Consider the following 24,814-nt stretch of genomic DNA (forward strand, 5'->3'; position numbering starts at 1 on the left):
TGGATCAAAGTTCTGTAGGGCACTTTTCTATTTCTGCTATGATGATTGCAAAGTTGTTTAAAAAAAGGAAGAAAGTCATTGAGTTTTCAGATCATCTATTAAGATGAACTATGCTAATCTAAATGTGAGAGATCCTTTTTTAGTGATTATTACTATTTTCCTCCTCCTCCTACAACCACTACTATTACTAATTGACTTACTACTAGAGTAGTACCAACTCTATACCAACTCTAACATTCTCTCCTGTATATATATATATATATATATATAGGACTGTCCTATATATAAGGACAAAAAGAAATTTAGTCGAAAAGGAATGCTTGTACACAGGTCCTTCTTAGGCAGGCAAATGCAAGAGTTAGCACAAACTAGAGGCATCTTTTGATGGTACATTTAGTTATCTCATAATACAGTGTTTATGGCGAGCATTTAGAAAAGGACCACTTTGAAGCTAATCAGAGCTAATGTGCCACATATATGGCAGAGGAGGATATAGAGAAATCATTTGAGGAACTTGATAAAACCTTCCAATTAAATAATATATAATTTAATGCTTTATGATTTCAATGCAAAGATGACTATTAGAGAAAAATATCTTAAAAGATATTACCCAGAATTGAAAATAACAGTACAAAAGTTTAAAGAATGCACTGAAACCATATCTCTATATGTTTTGAATATTGTCTTTTTAAAATATTTTTATTGATTTCTTTTTATATCAACTAAATTCCTCGTTTATCTTTTTTTGTTAGATTTGTTTGAGTCAGAAAATATTTGAGACCTCTACAATTATAAATTTTCTATTTCTTCCTGTAATTTGATTAAGCTTCTCCTTTTAAGTATTCTGGCCATTTAGTGCATTTTTGGTGTGTGTATATGTATATATATATATATATGTATATATCTTATTATCTATGGGGCTTTTAAGTGTATATTAGTTTCTTTAGGTATTTCATTTAAACTTTTTTTTTCTTTTATTGTTGATTTTTCTAATATGGATTACCTTTCCTGCTTATTTGAATTCTCTGAGGCATAATTTCTGTTTTGATTCTTCATTAACCCTGTAAGAATCTTTATTTTAAGTGTTTCCTATAAATATATTGTTGGATTTTGTTATCTTCTATTTTATGAAGCAGTTTATCCTTTTCTCATTTATGATTATGATAATTGTATTTTTTCTCCACATTCTTTTATATTTCCTCCTCGCCGCTCCCCCCCCCCCCACACTGTTTCTATTTACAAAGAAAAAAAAGGTACAGAAAGAAAAAGAATGAATGATTCAATGATCCATAATTGAAATCTGGTCCTAGTCTTTTGCTCTTCCTCTTTACACAGCTCAGCATTTGTTCTTATACTTTTTCTCCTTTTAATCCTTGCTTTCCAATTAAAGTTAAAAATGATGAAGTTAAAATTTTTATTGCTTGTGACTGTTTCCTTTAAAATGCTTTCTGAAACTCCCATCTTTCTCAGTTCCTCCCCCTTTACATTTGATGTGTTTTTACACTGACTTCTAGGTTTTCACCTCTTTTCTTAGATCAGCTAGATGAAATACATGGTATGTTTGTCCCTCACCCACTCTGTCATGGTACACCACCAATTATGGGAGACTAACTTCTTTCTTGTGCCTCATATCTTTCCTAGTTTATTCTTTTTGTGTCTTGTTTCCCTTTCTTTTTAAATTTTTATATTTTATTTTTTATTATTGCTTTTTATTTACAAGATATTGATAATTGCCAAACCTTTTGTTCCAACTTTTTCCCTCCTTCCCCCCTCCCCCCACTCCTTTCCCCAGATGGCAGGTTGATCAATACATGTTAAATACGTTAAAGTATAACTTAAATACAGTATATGTGTACATGTCCAAACAGTTATTTTGCTGTGCAAAAAGAGTCGGACTTTGAAATAGTGTATAATTAACCTGTGAAGGAAATCAAAAATGCAGGCAGACAAAAATAGAGGGATTGGGAATTCTATGTAGTGGTTCATAGTCATCTCCCAGAATTCTTTTCCTGGGTGTAGTTGGTTCAGTTCATTACTGCTCTATTGGAACTGATCTGGTTCATCTCATTGTTGAAGAGGGCCACGTCCATCAGAATTGATCATCATATAGTATTGCTATTGAAGTATATAATGATCTCCTGGTCCTGCTCATTTCACTCAGCATCAGTTCATGTAAGTCTCTCCAGGCCTTTCTGAAATCATCCTGCTGGTCATTTCTTACAGAGCAATAATATTCCATAATATTCATATACCACAATTTATTCTGCCATTCTCCAATTGATGGGCATCCACTCAGTTTCCAGTTTCTGGCCACTACAAAGAGGGCTGCCACAAACAATCTTGCACATACAGGTCCCTTTCCCTTCTTAAATATCTCTTTGGGATATAAGCCCAGTCGTAACGCTGCTGGGTAAAGGGCCTACACAGTTTGATAGCTTTTTGAGTATAGTTCCAAATCGCTCTCCAGAATGGTTGTGGATGTATTAACAATTCCACCAACAGTGTATCAGTGTCCCAGTTTTCCCACATCCCCTCCAACATTCCGCATTTACCTTTCCCTGTCATTCTAGCCAATCTGACAGGTGTGTAGTGCTATCTCAGAGTTGTCTTAATTTGTATTTCTCTGATTAATAATGACTTGGAGAATCTTTTCATGTGCTAGAAATAGTTTCAGTTTCTTCAAGTGAGAATTGTCTGTTCATATCTTTTGACTATTTATCAATTGGAGAATAGCTTTATGTCTTATAAATTAGAGACAATTCTCTATATATTTTGGAAATGAGGCCTTTATCAAAACCTTTGACTGTAAAAATATTTTCCCAGTTTATTGCTTCCCTTCTAATCTTGTCTGCATTAGTTTTGTTTGTACAAAAACTTTTCAATTTGATATAATCAAAATTTTCTATTTTGTGATCAATAATGATCTCTAGTTCTGCTTTGGTCATAAATTCCTTCCTCTTTCATAGGTCTGAGAGGTAAACTATCCTATGCTCTTCCAATATATTTATAATTTCATTCTTATGCCTAAGTCATGAACCCATTTTGACCTTGGTGTCCAGTGTGAAGTGTGGGTCAATGCCTAGTTTCTGCCATACTAATTTCCAATTTTCCCAGCAATTTTTGTCAATTAGTGAGTTCTTATCCCAAAAGCTGGTGTCTTCGGGTTTGTCAAACACTAGATTATTAAAGTTATTGGCTGTTTTGTCTTTTGAACCTAACCTATTCCACTGATCAACTAGTCTATTTCTTAACACAAATGGTTTTGGTAACCACTGCTTTATAATATAATTTTAGATCTTGTACAGCTAGGCCACCTTCATTTGACTTTTTTTTTTTTGTTAATTCCCTTGAGATTCTTGACTTTTTGTTTTTCCATATGAACTTTGTTGTTATTTTTTCTAGGTCATTAAAATAGTTTTTTTGGGAGTCTGATTGGTATAGCACTAAATAAATAGATTAGTTTAGGTAGTATTGGCATCTTTATTATATTTGCTCACTCAATCCAAGAGCATTTAATATTTTTCCAATTGGTTAGATATTACTTTATTTGTGTGGAAAGTGTTTTGTAGTTTTGCTCATATAGTTTCTGATTTTCCTTTGGCAAATAGATTCTTAAATATTTTATACTATCAGTAGTTACTTTAAATGGAATTTCTCTTTGTAACTCTAACTGTTGGATTTTGTTAGTGATATATAAGAATGCTGATGACTTATGTGGGTTTATTTTGTATCCTGCAACTTTGCTAAAGGTGTGGATTATTTCTAATAGCTTTTTAGTAGAATCTCTGGGGGTTTCTAAGTATACCATCATATCATCAGCACAGAGTGACAATTTGGTTTCCTCATTACTTACTCCAATTCCTTTAATTACTTTCTCAGCTCTTATTGCCAAAGTTAGCATTTCTAATACAATATTGAATAGTAATGGTGATAATGGGCAACCTTGTTTCACTCTTGATCTTATTGGGAACGCTTCTAGTTTATCCCCATTACATATGATGCTTACTGATGGTTTTAAATAGATGCTACTGATTATTTTAAGGAAAAGTCCATTTATTCTTATACTCAAGTATTTTTAATAGGAATGGATGCTCCTGCTTCTATTGAGATGATCATATGGTTTTTGTTAATTTGGTTATTAATATGCTCAATTATACTAATAGTTTTCCTAATATTGAACCAGTCCCGCATTCCTGGTATAAATCGTACTTGATCATGGTGTATTATCTGGGAATGATTTTCTGTAGTCTTTTTGCTAATATTTTATTTAAGATTTTAGCATCAGTATTCATTAAAGAGATTGGTTTATAATTTTCTTTCTCTGTTTTCAATTCCCTTTCTTTTAAAAATCATTAAAACTTCCTCTAGGTGCTAAATTTGTTGTATTTTTGTTTTTGTTTTTTTCCCAATTGGAGTTTTATTAACAAGTCCAGTTAGCCTTTTCAATTACCTTTCTAGGCATTTCTCTTTTCATTGTTTGCATTTCAAAGATTCCATCTCTGATCTTCTCTAGAAATGCTTGAAAGTCCTCTATTCTTTTAATTCCCTTCTCCTTTCTATAGAATTATACTCCTTTCCTCCCAACAAGTTATTTTGCTTTTTGAAATATTCCATTCTTAGATTTTCACTTTCTTATATTGAGTCACGTTCTAGTTTGTTATTCGAACTGTCTCTTTCCAGCTACTTTCAGTACTTTTTCTTTGATCTATAAGCTCTTGATTTTGGCAGTGACATTTCTGGATATTTTCAGTGTGAGACATCTTTCAGAAGGTGCCTGGTAGAATCTTTCTATTTTCACTTTGCCTTCAGCTCTTTGGCTGATGTTATTCAGGAATCCAGTGACTTACATTTTCATTCTTCAGCCTGTTACAGAAAATTGGAGATAAGCTAGTTCCAGACTTCTGGGAAGGGATCCCCAGGGTAGTCTCCTGGTTCCTACCCCAGGTAGAGCCATATTGATTTCCTTGTGTAGTGAGTACTTGGAAATTGACTTCCTACCTTGTTGTGGCTCTGATGCACTAATGCTGAGATTCCACTGGCTTCAAATCACATATATTACAGATTGGGCTAGCTTCAGTAAATCCTTCTCCTTCTTCTGTGTCCTCTATCCTTACTCAGAGGACCTACATACTTTTGGCCATCATCAGTTCTGGGCTAATTGGAAGAGATTTCTGGTATTTTTCATTTATCATTGCTTTATCTGATGCCATTTTAGGTCAATCTCTCCCTTCCTCCCTCTCCGTCTCTCTCTAAAAGTTAATAAGGCTGATAATAAAATTTACTCTTCTCTTGTACCACTCTATAGATGTATTTCTAACACTATGCTTTTCAACCATCACTGTGCTGTGTTTTGACTGAAAAATGGAATGTAGTTTTCATTTAAAAGGCAACAAAATTTCCATTTTCTAAACTTAAAAAATCAGTTCTTTTTTTGGATTTTTTTTTTTGTCTCCTATTATCTCAGTTGGGTTGTTTTATTTCATTCTTTTCTCTTTTCCCTAACTCATTCCCCTTCCTTCCTCCATCCCCTCCACATCTCCCACCATGTGTGAGCATGATGAAGTTAGGAATTAATTTACACATCTGCAAATATGATAGGAATTGGGTTTTAAGTTTGGTCCACATTCCTTCCTTTCTTCTCTATTCCTCCCAAACAAAACAGAACACCTGAAGAAAATACCTTCCTGACAAGGAAGACATCTGGGTCCTTACCTGATTGACTCAACCAACATTTTCTTTATTTTTTTTTCTTTATTTATTTATTTTTATTTTTATTTTTTTATTTAATAGCCTTTTATTTACAGGATATATACATGGGTAACTTTACAGCATTAACAATTGCCAAACCTCTTGTTCCAATTTTTCACCTCTTACCCTCCCACCCCCCCCCCCCGATGGCAGGATGACCCGTAGATGTTAAATATATTAAAATATAAATTAGATACACAATAAGTATACATGACCAAACCGTTATTTTGCTGTACAAAAAGAATCAGACTCTGAAATATTGTACAATTAGACTGTGAAGGAAATCAAAAATGCAGGTGGGCATAAATATAGGGATTGGGAGTTCAATGTAATAGTTTTTAGTCATCACCCAGAGTTCTTTCTCTGGGCGTAGCTGGTTCAATTCATTACTGCTCCATTGGAAATGATTTGTCAACCAACATTTTCAATGAACTCTAAATCTACATTGGGCTGGAAGGTGGGAAGTGGGAATAGGAATGTTATTTACCTTAACTCCAAAAGGAAATTACTTATTATCCTTGGCAGAGGAAGCTGATTAGGTCTTACTGATCTCTTGAGAACTGAGATTATGCTTTCCCCTCAGATAGAATGGGGAAGGCCATTATGCTTTTGAGTCTGGGGCTAAAGTAAGCTTTAGTAGGCACCCAGTCAGGTCACCTGCATTATAGCTAACCAGAGAGGTAAGAGTTGAGAGGGGAAAGTGAGGAGAAAAGACATCTCCATGGCTGGTGCTAATGTTCTGGGCCTTCTTCTTCTAGGTCAAAACTGATTCCTTATATGTGACACAAACATTAATGACACTCAACTATTTACATTAGAGCAGAGTCTGCTTTGCTTCTCTTTTTTTGTATTTTCTCTTGGATCTGGAACATACTTGGTCCTGAATAAATGCTCAATTGACTGGTGTATATTTTATGTGAGCCTGAGTACTCATTGATGACATTCTAGTAACTGGATGGCCATTCCTGTAGAAAGTCTTTGTAACTTCAGTAACTTTGTAACTTGTAAATTCAGCTTTCTGCTGAATATTTGCTATTCTAGATGGAAAAAAAAAAAGAATATTTCTTTAAATGGACTGAAGTTGTTACAGTATTTTGTGAAATTGTAAGTGGGAGAGGTTGTTTTGCAGTTAATAGTAAAGACAACACATGCTGACAAATTTAGCAGCCTTTTTCTTTTACAAGCAATACCTTGGGGCTGGGTTGTCCATTTAGATGGAAGAAAAGCTTTAAATTATGGATTTTGTTTATTTCTCTAGTATAGAAAGCACCTGTGTTTGAGGGGAAATGTACCCTTTAATGAGCCCATGCTTTGTATGGTTACCAGACTTTGGAAATTTGATCTCTTATCCCATTCTAAAATCACCTACAACAATTCCTTATTAGAGAGAAATGCTCTTTAAAAAGAAAAAAACAAAACACTGTTGACAAATTCTAACACAACGTTTTGAGCTCCCTCTGCTGGTAATAAGGCAGTAAGCCTGAAAGAATACTCAAATGATTTTCTTGCAAAACAGGAAAGCGTAAGACCGAAAAAATAGACACTGTATTTCTTTTGTGCGTAAAACAGATGTCTTAGGTATTAAAATTGGAGGGATTTTAGGGCTAGAATGCTTTAAATTTTTCAGTGCCCCGAATTATTGTGGACAAAAATAATTTTAAATTTAATTTAAAAATTTTAGTTAGAAAAATTTACTAAGTACAAACCATAAAATAGTCTTAATTTGAGATAAATTAAACCATTTATGATTGGTAAATCCTAATCATATACTGAAGCTATGTATTGAATGTATATATGTGTATATGTCTGTGTGTATGTAACTTTATAGGGAAAAAAAAAACCCATATCAAGAGGGTCTTAAAGCCAGTCTAAAGAGTGCGGACCTTTGCTGAAGGTAATGGGGGGGGAAGTCATTGGAGAATTTTGAGCCAGGAAGTAGCATGTTAGAAGTATTTTCAGAAAAAAAGAAATGTTATTAAAGTGACTTTAATTTCAAACTACTTTTAGACATTATTGCAATACAGTTTTATATGCAAAGAAACTGAAGATTTTACAATTGTAACTGGTCCAAGGACAAAGCTGCAAATGGCAAAGGTGGTAGGGTTTTTTGACTCATATAGATCAATGTTCTTGATTATTATGGTCTCCGGAGCAAAATGAATTGGAGACATGGGGATCTGAGGCTGAAAGACCAGATTGAGGCAGTTTAAGGCATTCTAGGTTTTAAACACCTAGACTAATCTGGGTATGGTATGATACCAATTAAGGACTGATCCTAGTGCCCAGCAATTAAAAAAAAACAAAAAACAAACAAACAAACAAAAAACTTGGTTCTTTTGAAAATATGATAATTAAGGAAGATCTAATACTTAGAAATCTGAACTTTTTGGTATAAGACATTAGTAGACTTGAAGAACTACATTAGTCCTTCTTGATTTCTACCAAAGTCTTAAATGATTGTCTAGTGAACATCATTGAAAAGAGTTCAGGAAGGAAAGGAAACTGTTGAAGTCTCACCTAGAGGAAAGCCCTAGATGCTGCTGGTAGTGAGGTAAGGTGTGGTCCCTGGGGCAGCTAATTTGTGGAATACTCAGGTGAGACTTTACTTTCTCCCAGCAGCTGTTGGAGAGCCCTGCTCCAAGGAAACAAGATTGTTTGCCTATCCATAAGGAAATAGCACTGATTATGTACCTGAAAGAATTAAAGGCCTTAGATTTTTTATTAAAACATGTTGGCTTTGGTTGTGTCCATATTTGCTTTCTTTATCTGCTTTCTTATCTTCACAGATGACTATCTGAAGTTTATGCTTTAAGCACCTTAAGCACTAGGGCTACAGTCCTTTGAGTATAATGTTAGATAAATATTAAATAATTGCTTTAATGAAGTTTCAGAATTCTGGAGCATTCATTGTGTACCCCTTCCTGCTTTGATTAGATTTGGGGTTCTTATTATGTTTTATGTTGTGTATCCCTTTTGTTAGTTTTCTGAAACTTATTGACCTCTTCTCAAAATAATAATAATATTATTTTTTGCATGCCCAACATTTATTACCTGACACATAGAGGATACTTAATAACATTTGTTAACTTACCAAGTTGCATAGTATAGAGAGCTGATCTTAGAATAAACCCATACTTGAAGTATGACTCTGGGCAAGTAGTTAATTTCTAATTATGTGCCTTGGTTAAATCCCTTACTAGGAAAAGTTTATACCAATGAAAGCATAATTCTAGGGGGGAAAAAGTGTATTTGGGATAATACTAATAACTGATTGTTTTGGTAACAAATTAAGCTTTTCAAAGCACATCTTATACATGAGAAGGACTCAGAAATATTAAATGACTTGTCCTTTGTGGCACAGCTAGCTAGTATGTGTCACAAAAAAGATTTTTTAATCTAGGTATTACTCAGGGCCAAAGCTAGTTCTCAATCTCCTTTGTTATGTTGCCTTCCACAAATAATATTAACAAGGATTTTTTTCAAGGTACAAAAAGTTATATAATCTAGATCCTATTTATAAGAATCTTTACAATCCACTTGGGGAATTAAGATATGAAAAGGGCTAAATTTAGAAGAAAGGGAGATCATTCTACATGGATAGTTTGGAGAAGACGTAATTTGATTCTCATCTTTGAAGGAGGAACAAGAGAGAGGTGAATTCCATGAGGAAAGGGTGTCATGTGTGGTAGATTTTTGAATAGAACATGAACACATTAGCAGGTTCCTTGGGGGATATGGAGTTGAGGAAAAGAATAGATTGGGACATGATTGTAGAGGACTTTACTAACAATCTAAGGAGTTGAGATGTTTGTGTGTGTGTATGTATTTTACTAGGAACACAGGAATGATGTGACTGTAGGATCATAGGCATCAGATCTATCCAATCCAGTCTCCTCATTGTACATATATGAAAATTGAGTCCCAGGGAAATTGTGATTTTTCTCAAGGTTACACTTTGAGTAGGCATGACTTCAAAGCCCAGTGCTGTTTCTGTTGTTCTGCCTTACCTCCATTTGATGATGAAACTGATTATTTTCAGAAAAATAATTGGTAGCAGTATGAACGATGGGCTAGAGCAAGAAGAGACAGACTGAAGACTGATGACACTGTTATCAATAATTTAAACATGATAAGGATTTAAATTAGAATATTAGAGTGGAAAGGAAAGGAACCATTTTAGTGTTATTTATCCAGAGTTTCAAAGTTTTGATGCTTTGTTAATGTACAATTGGTGAAAAATAATATAAAGAAACTAATATTGGTGAAAAAAATTAATAGAATCTTTTAAATTTTTAAAGATTTATTTACTTGTCATTTTTATTCATATATAAATTGGATTTAAGTGAAATAGTTGTCAGCTTTACTTTCTTTCAGAGTCATTGATATTTAGTGGCAAGAAAAAAGTCAAGATGACTTTCAGTGATTCAGGATGCAGGGGATGACCTTGGCGTCTCTCACCAAGTTTAAAGTGCTGCACTGGGCCTGCTGCAGCTGCCTTCATGGCTGTTGGATTAAATTGTTCTAATCAATTCATTCCGTTGGGAAAATCTTCAAATGCTTCAATAGATATTCTTTCTCCTCTCCCCTGATTCACTGATGGGTTTGATAGCTTTCTGTTAACCTTAGCCTGGTTTAATCCATTTGCCTGAATGGTTTACTGGGTGTGTGGCCCTGTGTATGTTGCAGCTACAGGTGAGATTTGTGTGAAGCAGTTGTATACTAAAAGTTGAAAGCATCTCTGAGAAAGGCTTAACAATTCTCATAGCTGAGGTAATTTCCCCTGAACCTTCTATATCCATTCATTTACTTATTAATTGGTAGATTTATTGCCATTTTTATATTTTCACTAAAAGGTCATCTTTAAGCACTATAAGTTAAAGTAAGAAACAGCAAATCTTTAAGAGAAATTTAGCTCAGAGTTTATGCTAATTGAGTCTGTTGTCTAGTTAATACAAATTGTGAAAAGTTAGTGATATTATTATTTTGGTCTTTTCTTTTTGAAAAGACAAATGAAAAATATAAATATTATTCATTCCTATTTGGCAGTACATGATATTTGTGGTATCTTTACTAGGGGTGGTAGTGCCTGAGGGAAGGAAGCTCTTATTCAGACATATGAGCACCTGCTTGTGTGCATGCCTAAAATAGAGAGACAATTCAGAATTGCCACTGGTTAAATCAAGCCAAGAAAGAGAAAGGGGGAGTATTTAACTCGTGCTGTTGTTTTTCTGTCCATCCTTTCCTTCCTTCCTTCCTTCCTTCCTTCCCTCCCTCCCTCCCTCCCTCCCTCCCTTCCTTCCTTCCTTCCTTCCTTCCTTCCTTCCTTCCTTCCTTCCTTCCTTCCTTCCCTCCCTCCCTCCCTCCCTCCCTCCTTCCTTCCCTCCCTCCTTCCTTCCCTCCACCCTTCCCTCCCTCCTTCCCTCCACCCTTCCCTCCCTCCTTCCTTCCCTCCTTCCCTCCACCCTTCCTTCCCTCCACCCTTCCCTTCCCTCCTTCCTTCCCTCCATTTTCGTGGCTTAATATACTTAAGGGTACTCTTAATATACTTAAGGGTAGGTTCACTAAAGGGTTATTTTATTTTTTCTTCCTGACCTTTCCATAGCATTTAACATTGCTGATCTGTTCTTAACTCACTGAATAGTTCTTATTCCTTGACTTCCACTTCCCTGGGAATCCTGATTCTCTTTTCTCTGACTCCTTTGTCTTTGTCTATTTGGAGAGTTTTGTTTGCTTCTAAATGTGGGCATTAGCCCTTGCCTTTAAACCTTTTCTCCCCTTGGAAATCTCATTTTTGTTCATAGTTTCACACTTTAGCTACATTTGGATATGACTGCACATTTCTGTATCCTATTCTTATTTTTTTCCTTAGCTTCATCACTGAACCTCACCTTCTGAATGGCTTGCCATCACTTGAAACTCAATATGGATGAAACAATTCTATTTTTACCCTAGAAACAGTCTCTTCCCATCCTTCCATGTTAACAATCCCTAAAACATAGCTTTTCACATACCATACCTCTTTCAAAAACTTCCAGTGACTTCTTTGGTAGCAGGATAAGATCACACATTTCTCTTTTATCTTCTCTGAATAATCTATTCTGCAATTTTCCCTGCCCCTCCATACAGCCAAATTGGTTTCTTTATAAAGTAGATTTATTTTATTCACACAATTCTTATCAAATTTTTATTTTTTTTTAAATTCATACTGTTTCTTTACAGTTCGTTTGGAGCTCCTGTACCTTCTAAAATCACTAACCATCAATGATCATTACTTCTGGTGAATTTTGGTTACACTTTTTGTCATGCCATGTATTCATTTTTAAAAAACATTGGATGACCCAAAAGTTAAGTATAACCTAAAACTTCCTAAGACTTTTGGGACATCCTGCATGCATGTCTTCCTTTCCAGCTAAGCTTTTTGAACCACTTAATGATAAGTGTTCTCTCTCCCCTTTCAAAGTAGGTTTGTATACATAATACATACATACACACATGTATATATACAGACACACATATATGTGTGTATTTACCCTTTCCCCTCTCAGGGTTTATAGGCACATGAAAACTTACTGGATTTGTTTGGCTTGTTTTAAGAATAAGGATCTTGACTTACATTGCTTTATATGCTCAGTCTCTTGAACAGTATAGGCAATATATACACACACACACACACACACACACACACATATAGTAAGTTCTCAAGTTGGTTCATTTATTTTAAAACAATCAATTATTAATTATCTTCTGTGTTCAAGGCATGGCATTAGTTTTTGAACATATAGAAAGCTGTTATCACAGAAATTACAATGGTCTAAAGAGTGGGAAGAAATATAGATAAACACATATATTAATATATATAATTATATAGTTGATTACCTTTTTGGAGAAAATAAGATAAATGCAAAGAGGATTAAGTGCCATGAAGTTTGAGGATAAAGAGGCTAATTTCACCTGAAGTTGGAGATACAGATTTAGGAAGTATCTGTACAGATGAAGTTGGAGATACAGATCTAGAAAGTATCTGTACAGATGAAGTTGGAGATACAGATCCAGGAAGTTATCTGTATAGAAGTGATAACTGGGAGATGGAGGTGAGGAGTGAGAGGGAAAAGAGCCTGGGAAATGAGACAGGGAATAAGCCAGCCAAAGAGGTAAGAGGAATCTGAAAGGTGTAAGGACCATAGGAGGGGAGTATTGAGGAATTCTAGAGAGAGAAGGACAGGTCTTAAATAATCTGGAATGAGGGGAGGAAGCCATTGAATTTAGTGATGAGGAGTTTATTATTAAAAGAGGTTTTTCAATGGAGTAGTGAGGAAGTCAGAATTGAATGAATTTTAAGAGTGAGTGAATAATGAGTTTGTTAGTTTAAATGACTTTTTAGAAATTTGGTCATGACATTAATAAAGCTTTAAAATAAAATACACCTAAGGGCAGCAGAATGTTTATACTACTTAGGGCATCAGAATGATATACTATAAAGAGCATTTTATTTAGAATTTATTTAGAATTCAAATTCAAATTAGAATTATTTAGAATTTAGAATTTATTTAGAATTAAAATTTTATTATTACTTAGTCTCTTTCTCTTTAGTTACCTTATGGATAATGTAAAGATGTTGGGCTAAAAGATTACTGAGTCCAGCTCTTAAATCTTTGATCTTATGATTCTTTTCTCTGGTCTATTTCTCTATCTGGGGCTGCACTTGGTGATTTCTAAAGCCCCTTCAGCTATAAAGTCTATGTTTGTCCCTGGGTACCTAATATTCAAATATGAGCCATTGCTGAGTGTGATAAAGCTCACCTTTCTTTTTAGGCTTGTGAAACCCAGCTATCTCCCTTTTCTTAGTTGTTTCAGGAAGGGACAGGTAGATTAGACAGTTCAGTGGCCTCTGCTTGTGTTTAGGATTAAAAAAAGAACATAAAGCAAATTAGCATAATGGAATAGTATCAGGATTTGAAATGAGATTGGTAAATCCATTTGAAGACCTAATAACTTAATTATTACTACTTATTTGAGTTCATGGAAAGGTACGTTGCTATCAAGAGTTTAATTGTGTGATGTTTGACAGCTGATTCTTTGTCCCTCTGTTTCCCCATTATATACATTGAAGATTAATTTGCTACCATTTTGATAGGGAAATTTTATTAGCTGAAAGGACTGGGAAAACTTCTGTGCTAATTTTATGAAAGGGGAGGAATGTAGTTATTTTATCTTAATCCTAGGAATTGTTTTCCAAATATATATGTTGAAGGACCGACTGTGGATGGTTATCCAAGAAATTTGCAATTTTTAATCAGTTGAATGTGTAATAACTATATAAACTGATTACAAAATTTTCAGATCAAGAATCCAGACGTAATTCACTAATGGGAGTTTAAATGTTGAACTCCAAGGTAGAAGGTCATATTTCTGAATGAAGAAAGTTTAAATAGGCTTTTGTAAATCTTTGGAAAACTTGAGCTTTAGCTACAGTTACTTTGAAGAGCAGATTTAGACTGAATTAGAGTATAAAATATGTTTTAAATTGATCTAGTTAACAAGCCATTCTGTTGTTGCAGTTAGAAACATGATAGATTTGTTAAGTTATCCAATGACTCATCCATTCCATGGGTCTGTTCTTTCATAAAACAGGAAACTTAAACCCAATATCTCTCAAGGATTTGTGATATAAAATAAGTAAGACAAAACAGTACAAAAAAGTAAAAACATCTGAGTTTATTTTTACACCCCATTTGCTAAATCTTTTTATGGCCATCTCCTAAAAGTTTCTGCGTTTGACACTATTGCAGGGAGGTAGGTGTCATATCATTAAAATGCAGAGTAAGATTTTTTTTGTTGTTGCTTAGTACCAGTGATTTTAAAATGTGGTCTGCTTCAAGAGAAACATATTTTAATTCTCATAGTTTTTGAATGTGGTTTCAGTGATACCCATTGTTTAATAATTCAGGCATAATATAATGTGTTTTGCATTTAAACCCCCCTACTCCCAATTCTATGAAAAGTATTTATGATTTGTTCTACTTTTCCTTGTGGGTAAGAGAGATGTTGAGGCTGGCCACTTTTAAGAATTTCCTTTGAAGGCCGTTCTGAAAATTGGCATGAGTTTTCGAACCTAACTAAAATTAAGAAATTGTGCAGAAAGGGACTTTAGAGATAGAGCATCTAATTTAATTCCTTCAGTCCATAGATGAGGAAACTAAGTCCTGGAAAAAGGAAGCGATTTGCTTAAGACCATAGACTATTAAGTGGTAATGGTGGGGTTTGAATCCATCTTTAAACTCCATCTTTAGGCCTTTGGGTGGATACTCAAAGCCCTCACAAGTTTAGTAGAATCTTGTCTACAGGCAGAAACTGACACTGCTTGTTTGACACTTTGAGGAGTAAATTTGTTCAGGGATACCTCAGTAGCATTGTGCATGTACGATACTTTCATAATTACTACTAGCATAGAATAGAATGGTGATTAAGTTAAATCCCAAGATCAGATTCAGATCCAAACAGAATTCAGTTCAGGAAGACATGGAACATACTTTTGAAAATTGTCACCTTTTACTGTGATTTTTATTTTGTGCTTGATTTGCGTCTTAACAGAAAACATAAATGTTGAAGAAGTAAGCAATTTCACAATAGCAGAATGTTACTTGTTTGTTTTGAGAATACTAAGTCCATGTTCATGTATATGTCACAGCCTAAGGTTAATTTATTGTTGCCAAACCCAAGTAGTGCTTTTTTCTTTGTTGTTCTACCAAATAGCCATTAGTTCTCTTCCAATTTTAAATGAAAGCTATGATTAAACCCATTCTATCAAATAAATGTCATTTATGAATTTTATTTTCAAAAATAAACAGTTCAATTTGTTTAAAATATTTTTTTACAACTTTTTTTTTTTCAATATGAATTAGGTTTCAGAAGTACCTCTTTTTCTCCTTTTCTCCTTGAAAAATTGAAAGATTTGGGGCGCTGTAGCATTTCCCCCCCATGTCTCCTATGAGAAAGGATCAGAAAGAAACAGAGCAAAGACAGAGAAGAAAAGAAAAGAAAAAAAGAAAGACACTCTGGAAATGGCAGGTGGAATAACCGGTTTTGCATTATCCTGAGCTATAGGAAAACTTTTTACTTTTACTGGATCTCAGCTGAGATCTGGGCTTCCTTTGTTAAGAAAAATAGATAAAATATAAAACTTCTGTGACCATCTAGTTAATCAATTGAGTTGTCAGTAGTTCTGTTAAAACTCTTAATTAAATGTCATTATTAAGGCAGAAGGAAGTCAATTCACTTATTTGCACTGACTCTTTTTATGTTAAGTTATGGGCAAATGGCACAGAATTAGAATTTTGGAGTTGTGAGATCTGGAAGGAGCCAAAGAATTCCTGTAGGTAGGATTCCCCCTATTTTATGTAAGAGAAAAATGAGTTCTAGAGAGATGTGAAGTGACTGATTCAAAGTAATTCAATCAACAAACTTTTTTTTTTAAAACTTAGTTAACAAATTCCTGAGCTGAGAGAGGAGCCAGTGTTCTTTCTGGTACACATAGGTATAAGGTATTGGGCTTTCATACCTCTTTTTGAAAGAGAATCCAGTTTAAATTAAATGGTAGTCTTTTTAAAAGTTTAAATAAAGGTCGTCTTAAAACAAAGCTGAACTTTGAAATCATGAATTTTTTGAAGAACAGATGGAAAATAAAAGAAACAGAATTATAGCAAAGAAGAAGAGGTAGGAAGATTAAAAATTAATTACTTCAAAATTTGACCTAGTTTGATGGAATAGAACATTTGGTTCCTAAATCAAGAAAGCATGCAGCCATACTTTAAATTCCAATCTAGCTCTTTCCCCGATTTAAAAAAAATTATACACATAAAATGTACTTAAGTTTTAAAAATTTCACCCTTTTGCATAATTCATATTGTTACTTCAGAATTATCTCAAAAATCTAGCAAAGTACTTTTTTGGTAATGAATCTGACATACAGTGAGTTAGAATAATTAGTCACAGATATCATATTAGTTAGATTTTCTTTGTGGTAAGAGTGAAAAGCATTTTAAACTAACAAAGTATAAATTTTAAAATAATGACTTTGTTCATATATTTTTATATTATCTTTATTTCTGAATATATCCCTCTCCCTTTCCCTACTCAAAAAAGCTATCCCTTGTAACAAATAAAAAAAGAAAAAAAAAGCCCTGCAAATCTAACCAACACATTAGCTGAGATTGACAGTAAATGCCCCTTTCCATAGAAATAATTACTCATCTTTGCAAAGGAAGGGAAATATATTTTCTCAACTGAAACCTCTCTTCACCAGGATTAAGTAGCATTGCATTTTATTTTTACTATTTAAAAATTTCTGTTATTGTAATTATTATACATTTTGTTTTCTTGATTCTACCTTGCATTAGTAAATTTAAATCTGAAAAGGCTTTTCAGAACTCATGCTAAAATCATTTCCTACTATGTTTAAGTAGTATTCTATTATATGCATTACCAGTTTGATTATCTCTTTATATTGATGAGCATCTCCTCTTTTCCCCCTTTGCTGGTATAAAAAGCAGCATCATGTAAATTAATGTATCTTTCTATATAGAACAAATCTCATTCTAACAGTGTCTTAAAGTGACACCTAGATTTATGTATTCAGTTTTTATTTTCTAAATTTTTCTTGGCTCCCTATGATTAGATTACCTTATTATACTTTTTCTTTCATTCCTTGTCTTATCCCATTCTAAATGCTTCTTTTTCTTTACTATAATGTTGTGCAGCAAATACTTGAAGTAAGTAACATTTAAAAATTGACCAGCCTACCTGGAGGGCAACTATGGGGATGGAGCACCAGGTCTGAAATCAGAAGAGCTGAATTCAAATGTGGCTGTACATATTTACTAGCTTTGTGACATTGGGCAAATCATTTAACTTCTGTTGGCCTAAGTTCCCCCTTATCTATAAAATGGTAATAATAACTTCTACCTTATAAGGCTTGTTGTGATGATTAAATGAGATAATAATTGTGAAACACTTAACCCAGTGCCTGCCACATAGTAAGCAATATATAAAATGTTTTTGACTTTTCAGTATAAATTATTCCCCACCTGCTGGAGTGGCTGTTTGCAAGACCAATTAAAATATAAAATTAAAGTGAATAGTTACTTAAGGCACCTGAAATTCTGTTTGAGAAAGGGTATTTCCCCTTTGCTCAAGGGCTTTTGAAACTGGCAGTTCAAAGTCCTAAATTAATCACCTAGTGTTTAAAGAAAATATGAGGAACTTTCTTGGGTTCTGTTTTGCTGTTATCTCTCTGACATTATATCAATAAACTCTGACTTCAGTATTGTAAAATATGCTGACTGGATCATTTCTGGATTCTAGGTCAGAATGTAGAATAGAGCTTTGGTATTCTGCACAGTACTATTTTTTTGTTATCTGATAAGTGGTCTTCTAATATAATGCCATGACTTGATGCTCAGAAAAATTAAGAAAATGAATTACATCCCCTTTCCCTATAGTCTAATCCTGAACATGTCTCCAGTAACTATATATCTTCCTTATTCCACTCCTGGACAATAACCAGTTCTCCCCCTTGCCCTCACACATACCCTTTAAAATATATATACATATATATACATATACATATATATATATACATATACATATACATATATATATATGGAAAGAGCTGCATAAGTTGAACCGGGGTGAATGATGATTTGGGAGTTAAATTTTTCCCTCCAAACTCAACCTTCATATGAATTTCTCCATTTCCACTAAAGGTACCACCATTCTTTCAGTTCTTCTTCTTCTCCTTCTACTTATCATTGACAACTCATTCAAAATGCTTGCTATATACAATATTACCTTTCATTTCTTAACTGTCAAATCTGATGGTCTCTTCTCATTTTGATCTCTTTCAACATTGTTGATCCCCAGTTTCCTCTTAGATACTTACTCTTTGTGTTCTTGTAGTTGTCTTACCACTTCTAAGTCTTATTTTCTGGATTATCTTTTATATTATACCTTCTAACCATGAGAATTTGCTCAGGATCTTCTCTTCTGTCTCTCTCCTCTTCCATTTGTGACTATATTACCTTAAATGGCTTTAATTATTGGTCCCCTTCCCTAATCTCTACATCCATTCCTGATCTCTTGCCTAAACTCCACTCTGACATCACAAGCAGTATATAGGACATTTTAAGCTGTATGATCTGTAGTTATCTCAAATCTAACACGTTCAAAACAAAATTCATTACCTTTCTCCCCAAACTCACTCCTCTTACTAACTTCCTCCCCCCCCCCCCCCAGGGCACCGTGCTTCCCCCTTACTCAGGTTCTCAGCATTTGCATTATAACTTTTCTTCACTCCACATATACAGTGAGGTGACAGATCTTGTTATTTTTACCTCTATAACTTGCCATATTTATCCATTAATCTTTATGCCTTACAGCTATTGCAGTTTAGGAATTTCATCCTTAGGCATCTGGAGAACTGCAATAGTGCACTAATTGGTATTCCTTCCTAAAACACTCCTCTATCTAGCACAACTTTCACAGAGCTGTCGAACTTACTGTCTTAAAGTGCAGGTCTGATTACAAAACTACAGCACCTTCTTATTTATTCTATGGTCAAATATGATTTCATCTTTATCTCATCCATTTTTGTGTAATGTTTATAATATACATATTATAAAGATAATGGTACACAGATAACATTTGTAATTGTTGTTCAATGGCTTATCTTATCCAACTCTTTGTTATCATGTAAACCATATTGTCCATGGTTTTTTTTCTGATCTTTACCATCATTCCTTGGGAAACATGAATTAATGGAGGAATAAGCATCCTCTTATATACTCCTTTCCCCACTATACAAACTTAAAAAATCCATGCCATGCCAACTGCATGGCCAACTATTAGTGGTATCCCTCTTAATTCTTTGCTTTTGAGAATATGATCAGTGCTTCAGCAGGATTTAACAAATCACAGAATAAGTTGAAATGAAAAAAAAAGGAGAAAAGCACATTATGTTTAAACCATAGCTCCTTGGGAACCTTTTATATATATGCTTTATTTTCAAATCTCCCCCTTCTTTTGTCTCTCATTCCCATTCACCAAGTACATACAAGAATCTTGAAGGAGCAAGCAAACAATGTGAAACAGGCAACTGGGTTCACATAATCTTTGGTCTCCTCAAACTCTGATTCTTTATAAAGCAAGGGACTAATGTTTAGAACCTTGTAAAGTGAATTTTTCATGCTGTTTGTCTTATTTTCCTGTAGGGTGACTGTGTTGTCACAGTGCTGCTTGCTGAAGAGGATAAAGTCGAAGATGATGTAGTTTTTTACTTGGTGTTCTCTGGCTCCACTCTCCACCACTATACAAGTACCAGGAAAGTGAATCCTGATACCTTGGAGACAATTGCTCCTGGTAAGTACTTTAAAAGGAACCTTTAAGAAATTCTTTTCAATAAAAAATATTTGAAAGCAAATGATGTGGATCACTTTTATTTTATTCTTTAGAATACAGAAGTGGAGAGAGTGAATTGAGGAGTCAATTAAGATTTTCCTTTCTTTCTTTCTTTCTTTTTTTTAATGAGTCAATTGGCATTAAATGACTTGCCCAGGGTCACACAGCTAGGAAGTGTTAAGTGTCTGAGGACAGATTTGAACTCAGGTCCACCTGATTTCAGGGCTGGTGCTCTATCCACTATGCCACCTAGGTGCCCCAGAAGTTTTGTTTTTAAAAAGCATAATTAATTTTAATAATTCATGGTAGAGTAAGAATTCAATGATAATACAGATATTTCACTTGTAACTTTTAGGCCTACCTAATGAGTGAATATTTACCATTTAAAAGAGTTTAGAAAATGACAGGTGAAATAGGGACCTTTCCCAAACATTTCTTAAATAATATTGCTATAGCAGGTTGGTTCAGAAAACAATATTGGCTATTATTGGAGTTTGGGGTTTATCTTTTTTGTGTGTGTGTGATTGCAATTTCAGCTTAGAATTGTCTGATTGCCATTATATTGCAAAAAATGTTTACTAATTGTTGAATTATTTTCTATTGAGGAAGAGAAGAAAGGTTTGATTTGATTTATTATTTCTTTTTTTATTATAGCTTTTTATTTACAAGATCTTTTATTTACAAGATGCTTGGGGGTAATTTTTCAGCATTGACAATTGCAAAACCTTTTGTTCCAATTTTTCCTCCTCCCTCCCACCCAGATGGCAGGTAGACCAATACATGTTAAATATGTTAAATACAATATATGTATACATGTCCATACAGTTATTTTGCTGCACAAAAAGAATCGGACTTTGAAATAGTGTACAATTAACTTGTGAAGGAAATAAAAAATGCAGGCAGACAAAAATAGAGGGATTGGGAATTCTATGGAGTGGTTCATAGTCATCTCCTAGAGTTCTCTGGGTGTAGCTGGTTCAATTTATTGCTGTTCTATTGGAGCTGATTTGTTTCATCTCATTGTTGAAGAAGGCCATGTCCATCTGAATTGATCATCTTAGAGTGTTGTTGTTGAAGTATATAATGATGTCCTGGTCCTACTCATTTCACTTAGCATCAGTTCATGTAAGTCTCTCCAGGCCTTTCTGAAATCCTCCTGCTGGTCATTTCTTACAGAAAAATAATGTTCCATAATATTCATATACCACAATTTATTCAGCCATTATCCAATTGAGGGGCATCCACTTAGTTTCCAGTTTCTGGCCACTACAAACGGGGCTGCCACAAACATTCATGCACATACAGGTCCCTTTCCCTTCTTTAAAATCTCTCTGGGATATAAGTCCAGTAGTAACACTGCTAGGTCAAAGGGTTTGCACACTTTGATAGCTTTTTGAGCATAGTTCCAAATTGCTCTCCAGAATGGCTGGATGTATTCACAATTCCACCAACAATGTATTAGTGTCCCAGTTTTCCCACATCCCCTCCAACATTCCGCATTATCTTTCCCTGTCATTCTAACCAATCTGACAGGTGTGTAGTGGTATCTCAGAGTTGTCTTAATTTGCATTTCTCTGATCAGTAATAACTTGGAGCATCTTTTCATATGGGTAGAAATAGTTTCAATTTCTTCGTCTGAGAATTGTCTGTTCATATCCTTTGACCATTTTTAATTGGAGAATGGCTTTATGTCTTATAAATAAGAGTCAATTCTCTATATATTTTGGAAATGAGGCCTTTATCAGAACCTTTGACTGTAAAAATGTTTTCCCAGTTTATTGCTTCTCTTCTCATCTTGTCTGCATTAGTTTTGTTTGTACAAAACTTTTCAATTTGATATAATCAAAATTTTCTATTTTGTAGTCAATAGTGTTCTCTAGTTTTTTGGTCATAAATTCCTTCCTCTTCCACAGGTCTGAGAGGTAAACTATCCTATGCTCTTCTAATTTATTTATAATCTCATTCTTTATGCCCAGATCATGAACCCATTTTGATCTTATCTTGGTGTATGGTGTTAAGTGTGGATCAATGCCTAGTTTCTGACATTGATTTATTATTTCTTACCATTTTCATATAGTTCCTTTTCTGTCATGGTAATATCTACTTAGCTGTGTGAATTGGGATAAATTCTTTATTTGTTTGAGTGTGAGCTAACAGCAGTATCAACTTTCATGCATATTGATGGGGAAAAGAGTTGGATTAAGTGGCCGGCATAAGATAATTCTAAATATCTGAAAAGTTGATTTAATATTTATTATCTGTGAGTGCAGCAAAGCCAAAATATGGAGTAATATCAGAGCAATGTTCTCATTCTGCTTGGCAAAAATGACTTCAGTGAATATAGGAAGTAAATAGAACCTAAAATTAGGGTGAATGTTTAGGAATTTTACCTAAACATGAAGTAAACAGTTTAGAATGGGTACTGATTACTTTTCAGAAGGTGATTGCCTAAATTCCTTTGTAATTTAAAGCTTTGGTTAAGCCACTTTTCCTTTGATATATACAATATCATGCATATCATGACTGAACTAAAACTGTGTTTTCTAAGAGGTGTTAAGAAGTATCAGTATTACTAAACATTTATTGTTAGTGATTGGGATAGTTTACTTTACCTTATCCAGAATTAGTTATTACCCTTTATAAAAAACATACAGGAGAAGAAATGAATCTTCATTTTGAGGTGATTGAATAGGAGTTGTATTTTGTGAGATGAAGACGAGAGAGAATGTGTTATAGGAAATGTCTAGTAGTGGTAATACTGCATGATGCCGACCTGTTAGAGACCAGACTTCTAACTTAAGCCTTCTTACATAGTTCATCAGGAGGAGCAAGAAGATGGAAGATGTAAATGCTTAGAATCAGTATCTAAGTATCTAAAATGTTCCCCTATTAACTGATCCTCCTTTCTTCCACTCACTGGACTTACAACTCACAATCCCTTAGGGCTTAGTCTTAGACACTATGAGCCACTTTATATTAAATTAATAATAAAGAATTGTTGTGTAAAGTTGTAGAAGGAACAGTAGATCTTGAGTAAAGGGCACTGGATTCTAATCCCTCACTGGTACTCTCTGGGATTTTGATCTGGTCTTTTCATCTCACTTTTTTCAATTGCAAAATAAAGAATTGGACTATATGCCTTTAAGGTCCCATTTATTTCTAAATCCTGTGAATCATTCAGAGGGTGGGTATTTGTTAATGCAATATCTAAATTTAGCCACAGGGTTGCTGTAAGTGGAGAGAAGGGGACCTGTGTGAGATATGTTGTAAAAGGCAGGAATAAATGAAAAGATTTGGCAAGGGATTGGGTAGGTGAGGTAAGAGTTATCAGCCTGAATTATTGAGAAGCGTGGCATATTCAATAGAAATAGGAAAGTTGGGAAGAGAAGATTAAAAAAATTTTTTTTTGAAATGTAACTATGTTTTGGATATGTTATGTTTGATATATCTAAGTGACATCTAATTCAAAATATGCCTAAAAAGCAGTTAGTGATGTGGAAAGATAATGTTAGGAGAAAGTATAGGAGGGCTGATGATACTTATTCTTGCCCCTATATGTTAAAAATGTGTGTATGTATATACATATACATATGTGTGTATAAATGTATGCATGCATGTATTTTCTTACCTAAATAGGTGTTTATATTGTTTTTATGTACAAAAATTAAAATCATTACTCCAACAATCACACAAACTTGTGAGCCATCCATCCCCAAATACTATATATAGTGTTTATGCTCAGAAATCAGTCTTGATTTTTAGCTTTTTCAAAAAAGACGTGTAGGTGAAAATGAGGTTTTTCAAAATATAGAGAAAGAACTGGACAGCAGGCATCTTTGAGAAACAGTTTATCATGTATGTGTGTGTGTCTGTGTACACATATTTTTACATACGTATGCATATGTGCATAAAAGTCTTATTACATATATATATATATATATATATATATATATATATATGCATTTGTGTATATATCTGGAAATCTTCTGGATAGAAATAATTGAAGGTATAAGACTTGATGAGATCACCAAGATAAAGGGGAGAGGGAGCCAGTCTAGAACCTGAACCCTGGGGGCACTTGGAGAGTATGGCATAGATGAAGATTTAGCAAAATAGACTGAGCAGAATCAGACAGATAGAGTATATCCGAAAGGAGTGGCTGAAGAAAGACAGACAGCATTACATGGTAGAATTGTGAATGTAGTTCAGTTCAGCCTTTTTAGAAAGCAATCTAGAATTGTGCAGAGAAAGTGACTTATACATCATTATGCACTCAGACCATTAATTCCCTCTATGGAGATGGATAGTATTTTTTCATCATGAGTCATTTGGAATTGACTTAGATCATTATATTGATTAAAGTAGCCAAATTTTTTGTAGTTGATCATCTTTACATCATTGTGATTACTGTACAGAATGATCTCCCAGTTTTTGTCATTTTACTTTGCATCAATTCATATGAAGTATTGCCGTGTTGTTTTTTTCTGAAACCACCCCCTCATCATTTCTTGCGGGAAAATAGTTCGCCATCATAATCGTACTCCATGATTTGTTCAATCATTCCCCAATTGATAAACATACTCTCAATTTCCACTTTTTTGCCTAGACAAATAGA

The 24,814-nt window shown here is 34.0% G+C and overlaps 1 protein-coding gene across 10 annotated transcripts in view; it reads left to right on the forward strand.

The window, feature by feature from the left end:
- Positions 1-24,814, forward strand: part of AKAP13 (A-kinase anchoring protein 13) — a 359,098-nt gene that overhangs the window by 119,383 nt on the left and 214,901 nt on the right. For all 10 annotated transcript variants that reach the window (XR_004232435.1, XM_031955550.1, XM_031955554.1 and 7 more), the window contains exon 3: positions 20,013-20,160. Coding sequence is in view for 9 of the 10 variants with exons in the window: in XM_031955550.1 (XP_031811410.1) it covers positions 20,013-20,160 (148 nt within the window). In the remaining variant the exon portion in view is untranslated. The remainder of the gene's footprint in view (positions 1-20,012; positions 20,161-24,814) is intronic.

The sequence above is a fragment of the Sarcophilus harrisii genome, chromosome 2, assembly GCF_902635505.1.
Source record: "Sarcophilus harrisii chromosome 2, mSarHar1.11, whole genome shotgun sequence".
Classification (NCBI taxonomy): domain Eukaryota; kingdom Metazoa; phylum Chordata; class Mammalia; order Dasyuromorphia; family Dasyuridae; genus Sarcophilus; species Sarcophilus harrisii.